General features: G+C 41.2%; 1 protein-coding gene across 2 annotated transcripts in view; it reads right to left on the reverse strand.

The window, feature by feature from the left end:
- The window catches only part of LOC120302948 (keratin, type II cytoskeletal 5-like), a 34,112-nt gene extending 14,988 nt beyond the window's left edge, over positions 1-19,124 (reverse strand). For both annotated transcript variants that reach the window (XM_039331976.1, XM_039331977.1), the window contains exons 1-4: positions 18,603-19,124; positions 4,158-4,372; positions 1,140-1,200; positions 147-242 (exon numbers count right to left, since the gene is read on the reverse strand). In XM_039331976.1, coding sequence (XP_039187910.1) covers positions 147-242; positions 1,140-1,200; positions 4,158-4,372; positions 18,603-19,124 — 894 coding nt within the window. The remainder of the gene's footprint in view (positions 1-146; positions 243-1,139; positions 1,201-4,157; positions 4,373-18,602) is intronic.
- Positions 19,125-19,736: the final 612 nt, after the last annotated feature.

The raw sequence follows: 19,736 nt of genomic DNA on the forward strand, positions 1-19,736 counted from the left end.
CGGTAGTTCATAGGATTCTCAGTAAATTACAGTTGCTCTGCTTGCCTGCTCTATCATTCCAGTTCTTCCCCCAATGCAGTATGATTTCTGGCCCTGAAAGACTTTTCATTGCTTTGGATTCAATGACGAGAACATTCAACACTTACAGCCTCATGGAATGCCTTCAGGGAGTTGATCTCATCTATCAGCCTATCAGCCTTTGCTTTCAGGTCTACTTTTTGCATGAAGGAAACATCAACATCCTGCAAGAATTCAACACATACCAAAATTACATAAAAGCAGTCCAATAATTTCTTCATACCACGTTAGACATTTATTTAGCCCATAGAGTATACTTCAGCTGGTAGCATTTCTTCAGAGGCTTCTCTTTGTTTTTAATTAACAAACTGGGCATTAAACTTATGCCTTTTTACAACAAAGAAAAATGTTGGGGAGCAGGAGTCCTCCAAATGTTTTACACCACATAAAAGGGATGAAGAAATTGAGGTCCTTCAAAAGTGGCTGAATTACAACCTCCAGCAACTATAGTCAATACAACCAATGGTAAACAAGGCTGGGAATTATAGCTGAACATATATGGAAGACTACAAATTGTCCAATCCTATTCTACATGCTGAAAACTTCTGTACAATGTATATTTCTATTTAGAACTGTCCCTTTTAATTCAGTATCTTACTCTGAACATGCCTCTACAAGCTCACTGCCTAATAAATTAACACAAGTTTAATATCATATGTCAAAAGATAAAGAATAATCACTTTCTTACAGTGATGTAAAATGTAGAGCATCATTTTAAGTTGTAGCTTTATCAGTAATCCGTGTACATTCAATAGTAAATGCAAACCTTCCAATGAAAACACCATGCAAAATATTTTGACAATTGTCATACAATCTTGATCCAGTTTCTTGCTTTAACACAGTAAAGAGAATGGATTTGCAGATATTAATGTGCTCTGATGATGATCAACCAAAGTGAAGAATGAGAAATTATAGGAGTTGTGTCTAGCAATGGCTGAAATGCTGTAAATGTCTCAGCCTAATTAAGAAACTGATACAAAAGTACTTTTTCTCTAAGTGTAAAAATCTCCTACATATTAATTTTTTTTCTTAACTTTTTTTGGGGGGGGGGGTTAGGATACCTTTTTGATACCAACAAAGTCATTTTCAGCAGTGGTGCGTTTGTTAATTTCTTCTTCATATCTGTGAAGAGAAGGAACACAGATTTTCAGTCTTCTTCAAAGAAAATATCAGGCAGAGAAAATGTCATATAAAAATGTGCCATCAATAGCCTTCAATAGCCTTGACAAGGCTGCCATAAAAGCTGCTCTTCTGGGGGGGGGGGTCTATATCAGTTCTAAATTAATTTGTGGCACAGCAGCCATGTAAAAAGAAAAAAGAAGATTCTTAGCCATTTTATAATACAGAGTCAAACCATCTGCAAGGAATATCAGGCACGAATTATAAATATCATTCCTGATTGTCATTCAGAGGATATTTCACTAAAGTCACCAGCATTTATTTTACATTCCATGCTTGAGGAACCTGAGTTTCAATAGTTCATCTTCTCTAAAATAGTGTCTGATTTAAGTTACCACTCCATTAAGTTGGCTATTGGAGCTTGGCCAGCATTTCTGCAAGTGAAGGATTGTCATCTTTCATCACTGATGGCAACAGCAGGTCATTACAAGTTTTAGATGTCAATGTTTAAATAAGCAGCTATTTATTACTTAGAATTTATACCACTTTAATCTCGTTTGGAAAGAATCTATCTCCAGTGGCTACTTAAGGATGAGCAGGCAGAGATCACGGTGCAGGTGGCCAGATTCTGTGCTGCAGCATTGGGGATTTGCCAGAATCATAATCATTTTAGATCCTTTTAATAATCTTTTAAAAGATTACGTGTTTTATTACATGTTTTATCCAATTTTAAACTATACTTATTGTATTTTTAGTGTCAGGTCAGTATGTTTCAGTTTCTGAAGATAGCTTGTTTTTGATATACTGCCTGTAAAACTAGGCAGACCTTGGTCGCCCATTGTTGCACCATTGATTGTGACATATTGCTATGTCCTCTTGTGATGGCTCTGTCTAGTTTTGTTTTATTAGGATGTTTGATTTATGTGTGGCCTTTGGCTGTAATAAATTGAATTGAATTGAAAAAAAAATGAATTGAATACCACTTTAATCACTGTTGAGTCTAAGCAGTTTGACTAAGGACATGCATTATAAAAACCCTAAAAGCTATATTGAAACAGTTATAATGGAGAAACACATTATGGCTATGCAGCACTCCCAAGTCAAAAGTCTCAGTAATCTGCTGTAACCTCTCCAGTCAATTACATTTTCCCCCAGCTTGCACAACATGAGCTCTATAATGCTACTGTACAGTTATGAAAATTACATTTGCATAAAAATACAATAATTCATTTTTTTATTTTCCTATTTAGTGTTGTCTTTTTCTTTATCTTCATGCTTAAGAACAGCCCTATAATATATGGATATAGAATAAGCACATATAGCATGAATATATCCCTTCTACTGTATCATTTACTGTTTGCATGTTTGTGTGTGGGGGTTTACCAGTTTTCATATAGTACCAATACTCTTAGTTTAATCTGAAACAACATCTGAAAGCTATTAATTTAAATAATAATCTTCCAAAATAAAATTAAAGGAGGAGGCAAGTAGCTTTGTCAATTTCATCACAAGTCTTGGTAGGTATTAAAAAACTTGGTGGCACTACACAAAATTGTTGTTTTTATTATAAACATTCTCAGTGGTTATTCCATTTATGTTATCGCATCTGATGACTATTCCATGTCATCATGTCAGTTCCTTTTCATTTTATTGTAACTGTCTCCTCAGCTTTAATTGCTGTCAGAGGTTTTTTCTGATCCCTATTTTATGAGTGAAAAGGGCATTTTAATGAATCTGTAATTGCTTGCTTTAATGTCCTCATTGCTTTGATAAATCAAAAAAATGTCTCCACCCTAAACCACAAGTTCAAGTTCATGCCAAAATGCCACAGCCACACAGCTATCTCAGCTGGGTATAGTTACAAGGAAGAGAGGTAGGATGGGATGCTGCAGCTTCTTCAGAGCTTCCTCCGGTTACTTCGTCCTATTTCACAAAGTGATTCTCAGTAGTCTGGACAGAACCTTTCTCAGGAAGAGGTCTGCAGTGTCAAATTTTAAATATTTTAACGATTCTCAGTTTTCATTTCCAATACATATCAATAGATATGATCCACACAAACCAAAACTCTTGGGGGGGGGGGTCCTCAATCATTTTTAAGAATATAAAGGAGTTCTGAAACCAAAATGCTTGCTAAAATCTTCTTGCAGACAGCAGGCAAATAGTGTGGTTAGGGAGCATCTACCATGTTTATTTTCTGCCTATTTTAGTTTTCCATTTTGTCCCATTTTCTTTTCTTCAGGAGGCAACTGGACTTTCTGTTTTTCCTTGAAGATGTTTCGCTTCTCAACAGAAAGTTCAATTGCCTCCTGAAGGGGGAGGGAAGCACCTTTGGGACAAACATGACCTGGATGACTGAGAAGCTCCATAGACATTTAGCTACACATTTTGGGATGAACACCCTTTGAATGGTGTGGAAGTATGAACGGATTTCCAGAAAATATTGCAGACTACAGGAATCATTTGTGCTTCAGTTTGAGATTCAGACAACACAAACTAATCCACAACAGCCTGTGCCTGTCTTCAACAGTGAAGGGACACAGGGCAGAAAACATCCTGCAGCCAAGAAGGCTCCACACACGTATGCACTACTTAAATGGCCCCAAGGACTCTCTAAAAGGATATAATTACCAGCTGTCTGAAAGCAATATAAATCCTTCCACTCCCCACCATCTAGTCAGAACTGAAGAAGTTTCTTGGATGAGAAGCGAAACGTCTTCAAAGAAAAAACAAGGAAGTCCAATTGCCTTGTGAAGAAAAATAAAGCACCTTTGGCACAACCATGCCTGGATGACTGGGAATCTCCATAGACATTTTTCATTTTGTATTTTTTTTATAAGGGAAAGCCTTGAATTTTTTATGCCCCACATAAACACTTGCAAGGCTGAATGATACAGCTCTTGCCCATTCTGACCCTTATCATTCTACTGCCTTTGCTAAGTAGGCCTTGGAATCTCACTTACTTCCTTCTGTAATCTTCTACTAGATCCTGCATGTTTCTTAGATCTGAATCCAACTTGGCTCGATTGCCTATTAATGAGTCGCGTTGCCTCCTGAGGTTAAGAATGTAATTCTCAAATAACGGCTCTAGGCTGAGCTTTGGAACTGAGCTGCCATGTTGTTGCAGAAGATTCCATTTTGTTTCTAGCACTTTATTCTGTTGCTCGAGAAACCGTACCTGAAATCCAGAGAGACAGACAGACAGATATGCTTTTAGAAGCCCTCTTAGATTGGAATCCACACCTCGTTATACAATGAGGACTAGCAGCATTCAAATCAAGGCATGACAGCCACAGTGCCACAAGTGCAGCAAGACAAGCAGGAGGCCACCCAAATCCTTAATAGGGCTACCAGATCAAAAAGGTGACAGCAGCAAAGATTTAGAATTTTGTACCTTTTTTTGCCATCCAGAAGTAATCCAGACATTGCAGCTCAGATCTTATAGCCCTGTCATTAAATCGTGTCTGTGCACAAAAACATATTACTTTGTTGGATTGTGGATAGATTGTTTTTCTAATTATTTGCTAAAAAAAAAATAAGGCTAAATCTGTATGCTTCTACTTGTCTCCTTCAGGAAAGTTAGAGTACAGCACCTACCATCCCGCTAATAACCTATACACTAGGGAATATGGAACTGGGCAAAATTACTTTAAAATTACTATGTCACCTTTTGTAAAAAAAAAAAAAATGGCACAAATAGTGCTCCAAACTGACCAGCAGAAAAAATTGAAGCAAATTGCTATAAACAATAGCTTCCTTTCTATCAATAGATAAGCAATTGGCAATTCCAAAATGATGGTATAGTTAATTATGTTTTCAATCTAGAACCATTTTCATGACAGTCTAAACCAGGGGTGTCAAAGTGCCAGCCCATGGGCTGGACGCATCATAGCAAAACTGCGCCCACCCCATTGCTGGCAATGGAAAAAAAGTTACGATACATCGTGGCACGTCACATGATATTACAGGTTTAACACCCCTGGTCTAAACATTACATGAATGGCTGCATTGTGAGAACTGCCAATTAACTATGAGGAAAAAAAAGGAGAAGTATATATTCTTGTTATATTTAGCACAAACTTAATGTGCAGAACCTTTCTTTTTCCCAGTAATGTGACATTTCACATCAAAATTCTCTTAGGGCACTTGAAAAGTTGCAGTTTTACAAAATCAGTGGCTAGATTCATCAAGTGTAACTTCTAATGGTCAATAAATAAACTGTTGCAAGTTGAGGACTATCTGCATTTTAAGAGCTGCAGGCCCTAAAATATCTTCAGGCTTGAGTTAAAAATCTCTTCAGCAGAACTTTATTCAAATTTGCAAAAAAAAAAAAAAATTTAGAATGAAACACAGCAACTGCTGCTTGCAGATACTGTGGACAACAAAAACAAATAATGCTATGTCATAGATGTAAAAGATTTTGTAGTCACCTCCTCTTCTTATGGAACTCTGGGAGTTATAGTCTTATATAAAATATGTGAGATGAATGGTGATGTAGGTGCTCAAACTCTAAACAATTTCCTAAATGTGTTCTGTGAACAGATATTGTGGGAATCCTGGTTTCCCTCCTCCAGCCTTGGAAGAATTTTAGGAACTTAGAATCTTGGAAATGTTTGCAAAAGGGATCTCAGGTCACAATATTCAAAACCTGAAAATTCAACTCACACTGTTCTGCACTTAAGAGGCTCACACTAGTGTTGTGAGCTGTGAGCTATGAGATTATAAACCTTAAGTAGTCTCTATAATAATATAATAAATAAGTTCTAAGAAAAGACAAGAATACCAACCTCGCTGTCAAGCAAAATTAAGCCTCTAATAGCGAATGCCACACAAAGTGCACTAACCAAATAGATGGTAAGACAATAGTGGAACTCAGGCATCACACAGGTTATGTAGAAAGTAAACACAGGGCCAATCATAAAGGACTCAAATGTCTATACACCAATGCACAGAGTATGAACAGCAAACGGTAAACTAGAAATTCAGGTTAATGAGGGCAGATATGATATTGTTGCCATTACGGAAATATGGTGGGATGAAACTCACACATGGAACACACAGCTAGAGGGATTTAAATTATTTAAAAGAAACAGACCAAATAAAAGAGGAGGTGGAGTTGCTCTCTATATAAGAAATAACTACATCTCTACAAAAATAGAGCAGAACAATGATAAAAACTGTCTTGAATGCATTTGGGTCAATATAAAAGGGGGGGGGGATGACATTGCCATAGGTGTTTACTGCAGACCACCCAACCAAACAGAGGAAACAGATGAACTTTTTGCTAGTCAGCTAATTAAGATATGTAGGAAGCACATCACAATAGAAATGGGGGACTTTAACTACCCTGACATCAACTGGGAGACAAACTCTGCACCAAGTGGAAGATCAAACAGGTTCCTGGCAAACCTAGCAGACAACTTTGTCTCCCCAAAAGTAGAGAAGGGAACTAGGGGATTAGTCATTTTAGATCTAATTATCACTAACAGAGATGACATGATAGAAGGTGTTGAAGCCATAGGAACCCTGGGAGGAAGTGATCATGCAATATTAGAATTCAACATTATGGAAGCACAAGCAATAGAACACAGTCAACTAGAGTCTTGGACTTCAAGAGAGCTAACTTCAATAAACTTAGAGAGGGCTTGGGAAGGATTCCATGGATGAGAATCCTCAAGGAGAAAACAACTCAAGAAGCTTGGGAAATTTTGAAAAATGAGATAATAAAAGCGCAGTCCAGCACAATACCAATAAAGAGGAAAAATAACAGCTCTCAAAAGAAACCAGCATGGCTGCATAAAGAACTCTCTGACAAATTGAAAGATAAGAAGGACAAGTATAGAAAGTGGAAAGAAGGGCACATAACTAAGTCAGAATATCAGCAAATAGCCCGAGCCTGCAAAGATGAAGTGAGGAAAGCCAAGGCTCAAAATGAACTAAGGTTGCGACCAAAGTCAAAAATAACAAGAAAGCTTCTTTCAACATGTAAAAAACAAGAAAAAAGTGAAGGAAATGATTGGTCCATTAGTGGATGAAAGTGGCAAGAAGGTGACAAGCAACAGGGGGGAAGCAGAACTATTTAACTCGTTTTTTGCATCTGTTTTTACACCAAGGGAAAAAACAGACCAACCTATCAAAAATAGTGCCATAAAAAACAGAATAGAAACACAAGTCAAGATAGGCAAGAAAATGGTAAATGAGCACCTGTCCAGCCTAGACGAGTTCAAATCTCCAGGACCAGATGGATTACACCCCAAGGTTCTCAAGGAATTGGCAGATGTGATCTCAGAACCAGTGAACTATATTTTTCAAAGATCCTGGAGCACAGGGGAACTATGAGAGGACTGGAAAAGAGCTGATGTAGTTTTCTTCTTTAAAAAAGGAAAAAAATGGACCCAGGAAATTACAGACCTATCAGACTGACCTCAATACCTGGGAAGATTCTGGAAAAGATAATCAAACAACGAATCAGCAAACACCTAGAAGCAAACAAAGTCATTACTAAAAGCCAACATGGGTCTGTCAAAAATAGATCATGCCAGACAAATCTTATTGCATTCTTTGACCAAGTGACAAAATTAGTGGATCAGAGGAATGCTGTGGACATAATTTACTTGGACTTCAGTAAGGCATTTGATAAAGTAGATCACAACCTACTACTTGACAAGATAGAAAAATGTGGGGTAGACAGCATCACCACCAGTAGGATCCATAGCTGGCTGACCGGCCGTACTCAGCAAGTGGTCCTCAATGGAACCGCATCTACATGGAGGGAAGTATATAGTGGGGTGCCCCAGGGCTCTATTCTGGGCCCAGTGCTCTTCAACATCTTCATCAACGATTTGGACAAGGGAATAGATGGGGAACTCATTATATTTGCAGATGACACCAAGCTGGCAGGAATAGCCAATACTCCAGAAGACAGGCTTAAGATACAGAAGGATCTGGACAGACTTGAACACTGGGCATTATCTAACAAAATGAAATTCAATGGTGAAAAAAGCTTGGTTCTACATTTAGGCAAGAAAAACCAAATGCACAGGTATAGTAAAGGGGGTCCCCTTTATGGATTACTGCCTTGTCATGACGAAGGGGCTTGCGTAATTCAATGAAGCTATGCCGTGCAGGGCACCCAAGATGGACAGGTCACAGCAGAGAGTTCTGACAAAATGTGATCCACTGGAGAAGGAAATGGCAAACCACTCCAGTATTTTTGCCATGAAAACCCCATGAACAGTACTAAAAGGCAAAAAGATATGATGCTGGAAGATGAGCCCCTCAAGTCGGAAGGTGTCCAATATGCTACTGGGGAAGACCAGAGGGCTAGTACTAGTAGTGCCAGAACGAATGACTGGGCCAAAGCCAAAAAGACGCTCAGCTGTGGATATATCTGGTGGTGAAAGGAAAGTCCGATGCTGTAAAGATCTTTTCTCCATAGGAACCTGGAATGTAAGATCCATGAATCAAGGCAAGGTAGATGTAGTCAAACAAGAGATGACAAGACTGAACATCGACATCTTAGGAATCAGCGAACTAAAATGGACAGGAATAGGTGAATTTAACTCAGAGGACCATCAGATATACTATTGCAGGCAAGAATCCCTCAGAAGAAATGGAGTAGCCTTCATAGTCAATAAAAGAATAGGAAAAGCAATACTGAGATACAATCCTCAAAATGACAGAATGATCTCAGTTCGAATCCAAGGCAAACCATTCAATATCACAATAGTCCAAATATATGCCCCAACTACTGGTGCTGAAGAGGATGAAATTGACCGGTTCTGTGAAGCTCTACACCACCTTATAGAATTAACACCCAAAAATGATGTCCTTACCATCACGGGGGATTGGAATGCTAAAGTAGGAAGCCAAAAGATAACCGGAATAACAGGCAAGTTTGGCCTTGGAGTACAAAATGAAGCAGGGCACAGGCTGATAGAATTTTGCCAAGAGAATACAATGGTCATAAGAAACACTCTTTTCCAACAACCCAAGAGACGGCTCTACACATGGACATCACCAGACGGTCAACAGAGAAATCAGATTGACTATGTGCTCTGCAGTCAAAGATGGAGAAGCTCTGTACAGTCAGTAAAAACAAGACGAGGAGCTGACTGTGGCTCAGATCATGAGCTTCTTTTGCAAAATTTAGGCTTAAATTAAAGAAAGTAGGGAAAAGCACTAGGCCACTCAGGTATGAACTAAATCATATTCCTGATGAATATAAGTAGAGGTGACAAATAGATTTAAGGAATTAGATCTGATAGACAGAGTGCCTGAAGAACTATGGACAGAGATTCACAACATTGTACAAAGGTAGCAACTAAAACCATCCCAAAGAAAAAACAATGCAAGAAAGCAAAATGACTGTCTGAGGAAGCTTTGTAAATAGCTGAAGAAAGAAGGGAAGTGAAAGGCAAAGGAGAAAGAGAAAGATACACCCAACTGAATGCAGAGTTCCAAAGAAAAGCTAGAAGAGATAAGAATACCTTCTTAAATGAACAGTGCAAAGAAATAGAAGAATACAACAGAATAGGGAGGACCAGAGATCTCTTCAAGAAAATTGGAGATATGAAGGGAACGTTTCATGCAAACATGGGCATGATAAAGGACCATAATGGCAGGGACCTAACAGAGGCAGAAGAGATTAAGAAGAGGTGGCAAAATTACACAGAAGAACTATACAAGAATGAGTTTAATGTCCCAGATAACCACGATGGGGCTGTCACTGACCTCGAGCCAGACATCCTAGAATGTGAAGTGAAATGGGCCTTAGGAAATCTTAGCAAAACAAAACTAGTGGAAGTGACAGTATTCCAGCTGAGCTATTCAAAATCTTAAAAGACGATGCAGTAAAAGTGCTACACTCAATTTGCCAGCAAATTTGGAAAACTCAACAGTGGCCACAGGATTGGAAAAGGTCAGTTTACACTCCAATTCCAAAGAAAGGCAATGCCAAAGAATGTTCAAACTATCGCACCATTGCACTCATTTCACATGCTAGTAAAGTTATGCTTAAAATCCTACAAGCTAGACTCCAGCAGTATGTGGATCGAGAACTACTAGAAGTACAGGCAGGATTTCAAAGAGGCAGAGGAACTAGAGATCAAATTGCCAACATACACTGGATCATAGAGAAAGCTAGGGAGTTCCAAAAAAAGTCTACTTCTGCTTCATTGATTATGCTAAAGCCTTTGATTGTGTGGATCACAATAAATTGTGGCAAGTTCTTAAAGAGATGGGAGTACCAGACCATCTTATTTGTCTCTTGAGAAACCTATATGCGGGTCAAGAAGCAACAGTGAGAACCGGACACAGAACCACTGATTGGTTCAAAATTGGGAAAGGAGTCCGGCAAGGCTGTATACTGTTGCCCTGCCTATTTAACTTATATGCAGAGCACATCATGAGAAAGGCAGGGCTAGATGAATCAAAAGTTGGAATTAAGATTGCCGGGAGAAATATCAACAATCTAAGAAATGCAGATGATACCACTCTAATGGCAGAAAGTGAAGAGGAACTAAAGAGCCTCTTGATGTGGGTGAAGAAGGAGAGTGCAAATGTTGGCTTGAAACTCAACATTAAGAAAACCAAAATCATGGCATCCGGCCCTCTCAATTCCTGGCAAATAGATGGGGAAGAAATGAAGATAGTGACAGATTTTATTTTCCTGGGCTCCAAGATCACCTCAGATGGGGACTGCAGCCAAGAAATTAAAAGACACTTACTCCTGGAGAGGAAAGCTATGGCAAATCTAGACAGCATTCTAAAAAGCAGAGACATCACTCTGCCAACAAAAGTGCGTATAGTCCAGGCCATGGTTTTCCCAGTTGCAATGTATGGCTGTGAAAGTTGGACCATAAGAAAGGCTGAGCGCCAAAGAATTGAGGCCTTTGAAACTATGGTGCTGGAGAAGACTCCTGCAAGTCCCTTGGACTGCAAGGCGTTCAAACCGGTCAGTCCTAGAAGAGATCAACCCCGACTGCTCTTTAGAAGGCCAGATCCTGAAGTTGAAACTCAAATACTTTGGCCACCTAATGAGAAGGAAGGACTCACTGGAGAAGGGCCTAATGCTGGGAAAGATTGAGGGCAATAGAAGAAGGGGACGACAGAGAATGAGGTGGCTGGATGGAGTCACTGAAGCAGTAGGCATGAACTTAAATGGACTCCAGAAGATGGTACAGGACAGGAACACCTGGAGGAACGTTGTCCATGGGGGTATCTTGCTCAATACTAGTAACTGTGAGAGGGATCTCAGAGTCCTGGTGGACAATCATCTAAATATGAGCCAGTAGTGTGCTGCAGCTGCCAAAAAGGCCAACACAGTGCTAGGCTGCATTAACAGAGGGATAGAATCCTTTTGAATAATTTATATTTAAAGTTTAAGATATTTTTTTTTAGATATTTTTTTCTCTTTTTAATTTCTTTTTTTCTTTCCTTTTTTCTTCTTCTTGTTTCTTTTTTTTTTCTCTTTCTGTTTTTTTTAAGTATTGGTGTTAAAGTATTTTATGATTTGTTTAATTATTGTAACTAAATTTGTATATGATTTATTTGTGTTTAAAAAATTTTTTCTTTTAAATTTTAATTAAGCCTGTATTCAGCTCTGGGAAGGTTGGGGGAGGGTTGGGGTGGGTTGGGAGAGTTTGGGGAAGGGAATTTTTTTTTGTAAAATTTTAAAAATTTTCAATAAAAAAAACAGAGGGATAAAATCAAGATCACATGAAGTGTAAATACCACTTTAGAATGCCTTGGTAAGGCCACACTTGGAATACTGCATCCAGTTTTGGTCACTGCAATGTAAAAAAGATGTTGAGATTCTAGAAAGAGTACAGAGAAGAACAACAAAGATGATTAGGAGACTGGAGGCTAAAATATATAAGGAAACGGCTGCTGGAATTGGGTATGTCTAGTTTAACAAAGAGAAGGACGAGGGGGGACATGATAGCAGTGTTCCAATAACTCAGGAGCTGCCACAAAGAAGAGGGAGTCAAGCTATTTTCTAAAAGCGCCTGAAGGCAGGACAAGAAGCAACGGATGGAAATTAATCAAGGAGAGAAGCAATCTAGAACTAAGGAGAAACTTCTTGACAGTTAGAACAATTAACCAGTGGAACAACCTGCCTCCAAAAGCAATGAATGTTCCAACACTGGAAGTTTTTAAGAAGAGACTGGACAGCCATTTGTCCGAAATGATATAGGGTTTTCTGCCTGAGCAGGGGGTTGGACTAGATGACTTCCAAGGTCCCTTCCAACTTTATTGCTATTATTATTATTATCGAGCATCGCACAGTCAGCCAGATGTTCAGACTGGATTTGGCATTTTGTCTACCTATCGAGTCCTTACCCAGGACCTGGGATAGGCAGATGTGGATGTTTGATGGTTTTACAGATATCGTCGCAGGATGGAAGCAGTTCCTAATAAGGCTGCCTTTTGCAATTGACTAATAGCGAATTTGTCAATGCCAATGGTGTTCAAGTGGTCTTCTTGTTGGACTTGATCTATAGTAACAGATCATTATTTCTTTGTTTTCCATCACTGTGTATCTGCGACGGGTAAACACCTTTTCTTCCAGTAGTTATTATTATTATTATTATTATTATTATTATTATTATTATTATTATTAAGAAACTCCCAAACCAAAAAGCACTCTCCGCTTTGGACAGCCATGCAACATAAAATGTGATCTCCTGGCTGCCAAAGTATTAGTTTAACTCCTCCTGTCTTTCAAGAAATTAAATGTTTGGTTTGGAACACCCAAATAATCGTAATAATAATAATAATAATAATAATAATAGTAATAATAATAATAGTAGTAGTAGTAGTAAGGTCCTGGGTAAGGACTCGATAGGTAGACAAAATGCCAAATCCAGTCTGAACATCTGGCTGACTGTGCGATGATCCAATAATAATAATAATAATAATAATAATAATAATAATAATAATAATATGAAGAGCTTTATCTTCTTACTATAATGACTCAAATTTAAAAGTGTTATATTTCAAATCCAGTCATATAGTTAACTCAAAGGAAACGATCTTATAACAAACAAATATATTTTAATGAGAAAGATTACTTGCGTTCACGTGGAGATTGGTGCTGCTGGGAATACATGTTTGTTCATCTTTCAGATCCTTTCCTTAGGTAAGATTTTGCTCTTTATACCATCTTATAGGGAGACCTTCCATGGCCCATGCTTCTTACAGACAAAGAGATTCCCATGTGGCTTGTGTCCAGGAAGTCTCCCAAAGACCTTTGGAACTCCTCCCACTGACCCATCCACATACCTAGCATTTAACCCAATAACTGCCAGACCTTCCAACATAGAGCGGGGCCATAGAGCTATATGGGCCATAGAGCTATATGGGCCAGAACACTCCCCGCTTGGAAATTTATATTTCCACTATTAAAATAGTAAAAACGTAGCATCAAGGCATGCAATACTCATTGTGGTTAACTTGTGACTAACTAGGTAAAAACTTGGTATCAAAATGCATAACTATAAGGTAAACATAAAACATGCACAATTATGAAAAAGGCAAGTGTTACATCAAACAATGCATAAGACAATACATAATTTGAGGTTTAATCTTCTGGTTCAGTCTTTCTCAGCAAGGACCAAATTGGTGATCAGCCTGGTACAAGTGTCTTTGAGTCACGACCTGACTCATGTGGCTTCATGATCTGGATCTCAGCTGGGTAAACTAGTTCGTCAAGTGGGTGGGCCCGGTGCGCAGGAACCGTGGGCCAATAGTTCTGGTATGCAGTCTTGTCTCCCAACGAGACAAGGTCTTCTTCCTGTGAAGGAAACTGGAACCGAATCTGGAACAGAAAAAACTGGAACCCAAGCTTCTCGGGAATGAGGGGAACTGGATTCACAGGATACTCAGGAACTGAAAAACCTGGAAAGACATAAACAGCTGGATCTGGAAACTCAGGAACAGCTGGGGCTGAAGAATCAAGATCAGGAACATCAGGAAACTCAGGAACAGCCGGAGCTGATCAGGAACATCAGGAAACTCAGGAACAGCCGGAGCTGAAGAAACAGGAACAACAGCTGGGACAGAAGGGTCAGGAACAGCTGGAACTGAAGAGGTTCAATTGTCTAAGCTGGTCTTCCTTAGCAACAGGACTCGGTCAGTGATTAGTCTGGTGTAGAGCTAGTTGCTTGTCGTGATTCCATAGGCAGCGTCTTAGGTTCTAGGTGTAAGGCTGCTGGGTGCCTGTCGCTGTTGCACAGGTGGCATTTCACATCAGCTGTGCAGTCCTTGGCTATGTGATCCATAGAGTCACAGCATTTGAAACATATCCTATTCTCTTTGAGTAGGGTCTTTCGGTCATCTAGGGATTTCTTCCTAAATTCTCTGCAATCATTTAGAGAGTGAGAGAACTTGTGTATCGGGCAAGTTAGGCCTTTGGTAGGTGGATGAGGGTTCGAAAGAGCGCTTCTCGGTGTTTGTTCGTGTGGAGACTTCTTTGGGGAAGGCGTGATGTCAGTTTTATACACCAAAGGTATGGTTCTGTCCGTAGCTTGGGAAGAACTTTGGTTGGGGCCGAAGTTGTCATTTGTTGGCTCGAAGTTGCTGGCATTATGACGTAGTTTTGCTTGGTCGGTCACAAATTCAGCGAGTACAGCGAAGGCGGGTGGTGCGTTAGGGTCTTGGTTCCTGTGGGATTCTGATATTTTGGCCCATTCATCCCTTGACTGCTTTGGTAGTTTTCTAACTATAATCCTTTGCTTCTCGAACTGATCGAGGCAGGTAAGTTTTGGCATGTTGGGTTGCTCGCGAACTGAATGTAGCATCGAGAGCGTGTCTGCAAATTCCAACATCTGGGTGTGATCGTCAATATTGATGTTAGGGACGGTGTAAATGCAATCCAAGAGCGACTTTTCTGTCAGTTCATGCCCGCCATACCGCTCGTCGAGCCTTTCCCAAGCTTGGTGAAGGGCGGTAGCTGGGTTGCCCAGGTGAGCTAGTTGAGTGTTCTCTACTAATCGCGTGGAAGCCGGTCCCAGCCATGTTTTCATATGTCCGAGCGTTTCGCTCGATGTTATAGCTTCATCTTGGATGGCGGTTTGGAACGTGAGCTTCCACAATACGTAGTCCTTTCCCGGTTTATCGGGGAATTTGTGTACACCCTTGGATGCCAGATCTAGTTTGCTTCTGTAAAGTCTCATAGGGGTGTAACCGGGTGGCGATGGTACCTCGCTTCCAGGAGTGGGGGCGTGTGCCATGTTTGGCTGGTAACTTCCTTCGGCGTACTGGTGGCTGGGTGTATTTTGCAATGTCACGTGCAAGGGACCTTGTTGGCTTGGTCTGAACTCTGCTGCTCTGGCATTGAGCTGAGGGAGCCCAGGCTCTTGCTTGCTCATGTGTTGGAAGGTCTGTGTTTCTGATAGAGTGTAGCTAGCTTCCTGGTAGGCTGTCAGAGCTGATGCTCGAGGCTGTCTTCTGTGGTCAGGAGTGGTGGCAGTTCCTTGGGGCGCTTCCTCCTGTTGGTGCAGCAGGGACTCTAGTGACTCTAGCGTGGCTCTAACTCTTTCAATCTGTTCCCTGAGCGACGGCTGGTGCTGCTGTAGGGCTGTTGGCGCTATAAGTGGATCCATCCGATTGCCATTAGTGGTATGGTTTGGTGGGTTCTGTGGGGTAATAACGGTGGGAAGATCTTGGGGCACTCCCCGCTGTGCAATTGTCGCCGTTGCTGGGGTAATAATGGTGGAAAGATCTTGTGGCCCTCCCCGCTGTGCAGTCATTGCCATTGGTGGTAATCCCATCAGGTTTGATGTGGCACCAACGGCGGGAGGATCTCGTGACCTAGGTGTCGTGACAACAACTCTGCAGTTGACCAGCGAATCAGGTCGTTGAGATTCCTCTGTTCGTCTACTCGGTCTTGGGGGGCTTGTGGCTGGCTGTGGTGCTCTCATCTGTGCATTCTGGAATGTGCTTTGGTTGTCCACATAGGTCTGTACGCGGCTACGACGCTCTTCGTTTTCCAGTTGTTGTCTGTCTGGCAAGAAAGTGGTGTACTGGAGTATTTTCTGAAGGCCTTCCGCTCTAGCCATTTTGTCTGCCATAATTCTTTGGCATTGAGTAAGTTCAAGTTCGTTTTGGGCATCCTTTCTTTTGGCTACTATTTTGGCTTCCTCAAGTTCTATGGCCGACAACTCCTTCTTTTTCTGCCTCACCTCTTGTGCCACACGAAAGACAGCTTCAGCGGCTTTAGCATCTAAAATTATTTGCTCTTCTTGTGAAATTCTGGATGCTCGGCTGCGACGGGAGGATGCCTTCGAAAGGCGGGAGGCGTCTGTGACATGTGATTGTTGGGACACGCTAGAGTGTGCCCTGGACATGTGGCGGAAGGATGAGGCCTTTCCAGAAACCTGAGATGGATCTGCGTGCGATCGTTGGGATGGTGCATGTGAAAGGCATGAAACTTCGGACTCGGCTCTGTCAACCGGACTGCCTCTGTGGTGAGGCTCGGGCTGTGGGGAACCCTGTGAGCTTTCTAGAAACTTCTTGCGTTCCTGGTTTAATAGCTGGAGGCTTTGCATCTCGCTGTCGACACTTGGGTCTCTTAATTGTTCTTGAACGTCCTTGAGTTGCTGTTCAGAGTCCATCCATTGCACATAGGCGTCTTCCTTATCTCCTTCCACTGCGTGTGCCCATTCTGGGGAGAGTTCCTCCTTCTGTTCGTGGTAGAGTTTGTATAATCTCTCCCAGCTTCTTTCATGGCGCCTGTGGATGGTGTGCCATTTCTCCATCAGATGTGAGTGCATGGCTTCTGTGAGCTTTCTGCATTGTCTAAGATCGTATTGACCCTGAGACGTGTTGGGCTTTGTTGAGGCTTGAGTTTCAGCCTCTGCATACTGGTCAATGTTGGCTGTGTGCAGAATCTCTCCTGGACTGACTGGTTGGGGTGTTTCAACTAGGCTAGTTAATTGAGCCCCTTTGTCCAAATCAGTAAGACACTCCTCCATGGTTAGGGTAGGTGTCCTTCTCAGCTATTTTGAAGAGAATTTGAAGAACCTCTCTCTTTGACCACTAGGGGTCGCTACTTGTAGATCAGCTTCTGAGGTGCTGTCTGTGGGTGGAGGTGCCACTGGGTGCGTTCTCTTGTGTTTGTGGGTACTTCAGTGCAGTTCACCCCTTCACCACTAGGGGTCGCTTGCTGTGGGTCAGCTACCAGGGTGCTCCGGCTTCGAGGTTCACCCTTTGTCCACTAGAGGGGCTTCTCTGGGTGCGGTTAAAGGCTTGCGTGTAGAGCTTCCTTCAACCACTAGGGGGCGTCTGGAGAAAGGCTAGCCAAATTCTTCCTATTACCACGTTACTGCTAGTGAGCCACTGAGTTGCAGGCCGGAACTCCGGGTCATCAGCTGTGATAATGAGCGAAGGCAATTGGCTCTTGCTTCCTGTCTCTCAAGCTGGAACCACTTGGTAAGCTGTTGCAAACCACTTGGTAAGCTGTTGCAAACCACTTGGTAAGCTGTTGCAAACCACTTGGTAAGCTGTTGCAAACCACTTGGTAAGCTGTTGCAAGAAGATTGCACAGACTGATTACAAGCAGCGACATGACAAAGTAGCAACAATGGTGCATTGGAAGATCTGCAAAAAATATCATTTGCCTGTAAGCAAAAACTGGTGGGATCATAAAATAGAGAAAGTCATAGAAAATGATAAAATAAACTGCTCTGGGACTTCAGAATTCAAACAGACAAGCACCTGCAACATAACACCCCAGACTTAACAATTGTCGATAAGAAAGACAAAAAAGTCTGGATAGTGGACGTGTCAGTGCCTGGAGATAGCAGAATAGAAGAGAAAGAACTGGATAAGATAACAAAATACAAAGACCTACAAATAGAAATAGAAAGACTGTGGCAAAAGCAAGCAAGGGTAGTACCAATAGTCATAGGCTCCTTGGGTGCAATCCCAAAACAACTGGAGCACCACTTGAACCCCATTGGCATTGACAAATTCGCTATTAGTCAATTGCAAAAGGCGGCCTTATTAGGAACTGCTTCCATCCTGTGACAATATCTGTAATACCATCAAACATCCACATCTGCCTATCCCAGGTCCTGGGTAAGGACTCGATAGGTAGACAAAATGCCAAATCCAGTCTGAACATCTGGCTGACTGTGCGATGATCGATAATAATAAAGTTGGAAGGGACTTGGAGGTCATCTACTCCAACCCCCTGCTCAGGCAGGAAACCCTATACAATTTCGGACAAATGGCTGTCCCGTCTCTTCTTAAAAACTTCCAGTGTTGGAGCATTCACCTCATTTTTATCCAAGACGCACTTGGATGGCTCATTTGTCCATTTCTCTCTTGCAATCTTATACACAGATTTTGAGACTTTTTGAGACTACCTGCAAAGAACTTAATGATCTATTTAATTGACTCACCTTGTCAATGAAGGATGCAAACTTGTTGTTGAGGGTCTTGATCTGTTCCCTTTCATGCTGCCGCACTTTTTGAATCTCAGGGTCAATCTCTAAGTGCAGCGGTGATAGGAGGTTGGGATTGACAGTCACTTTCTGGATGCCCCCAGGAGGAACCATGGGACCTATTCTTCCTCCACCACCATAGCTTCCCACTCCTAAAGATAAACCATAACCTCCAGCTCCATAGCCATATCCATCTCTGCTACCAAATCCACCACCACCACCAAAACCTAGGCCACTCCCAAAGCCTCCTCCAAAGCCACCATGGCTGATTCCAAAAGAGATTTGTTTGCTACCCCCCAGATTGTAGAGGCTTCTACTACCAAAGCCCCCACCCAATCCTGTGCTTCCTTTCACACCTCGGGATAATGAAACTGAGCTAAAACTAGCTTTTGTCCCACCAGGAATGACAGCAGTGGAAGAGGTATATCCCCGGAAAGTCCTAATGTCTCCCCTAGATCTAGAACTGAATTGCCTACTCATTGTGCCTAATTCAAAGAGTGCTAAAAGAGCTGAGCAAAAGGTGGGCTAAAGACACAAAGAGAAAGAAGGACAACACACCCCTCTCTAAAGTGCAGAGTTGGTTTCCCCTCGCTCTCTTTATATATCTATATGCGGAGATGGGCTTGGCTGGAATTAGATAATTAATTAAGAATAAGATCACTACTGGGCTGGGTTTTATCTGGCAGCAATACGAAAAACCCCTTCAACTTGTCTTAAAGGTGCCTTTGAAGTGAAGAGCTGCCTTAAAATTGCTTAGCTCGTAGGCTTACATGGCACAAAAACCATGTAAGCTAACAACTTAATTTTCCCACCACTACCTCTACACATAAACCAAAAAATAATTAACAGCTGATTCTTTAAAAAATCATTTGCTTTAATTGTGGTTGATTATTATTCAGCACCATGCTTCAAAGCTATATAGAGGTTTCCCTCTCCCCTGCTACCAGGGGTGAAAATCTAAAATCTATAGCACAGCATAGCTATTGCAGATGGTTGATTGCTTCTCCTGAGGGGAATTTGATACAATTCTCTTGCTATGTTTGAAGGAGTTTCCCCATTTCTTGGAACAGGAAATGTTCTTTTTCTAGCCTT

This window comes from Crotalus tigris, unplaced genomic scaffold (assembly GCF_016545835.1).
Source record: "Crotalus tigris isolate CLP2741 ecotype Arizona unplaced genomic scaffold, ASM1654583v1 scf7180000024441.2113493, whole genome shotgun sequence".
Taxonomy (NCBI): domain Eukaryota; kingdom Metazoa; phylum Chordata; class Lepidosauria; order Squamata; family Viperidae; genus Crotalus; species Crotalus tigris.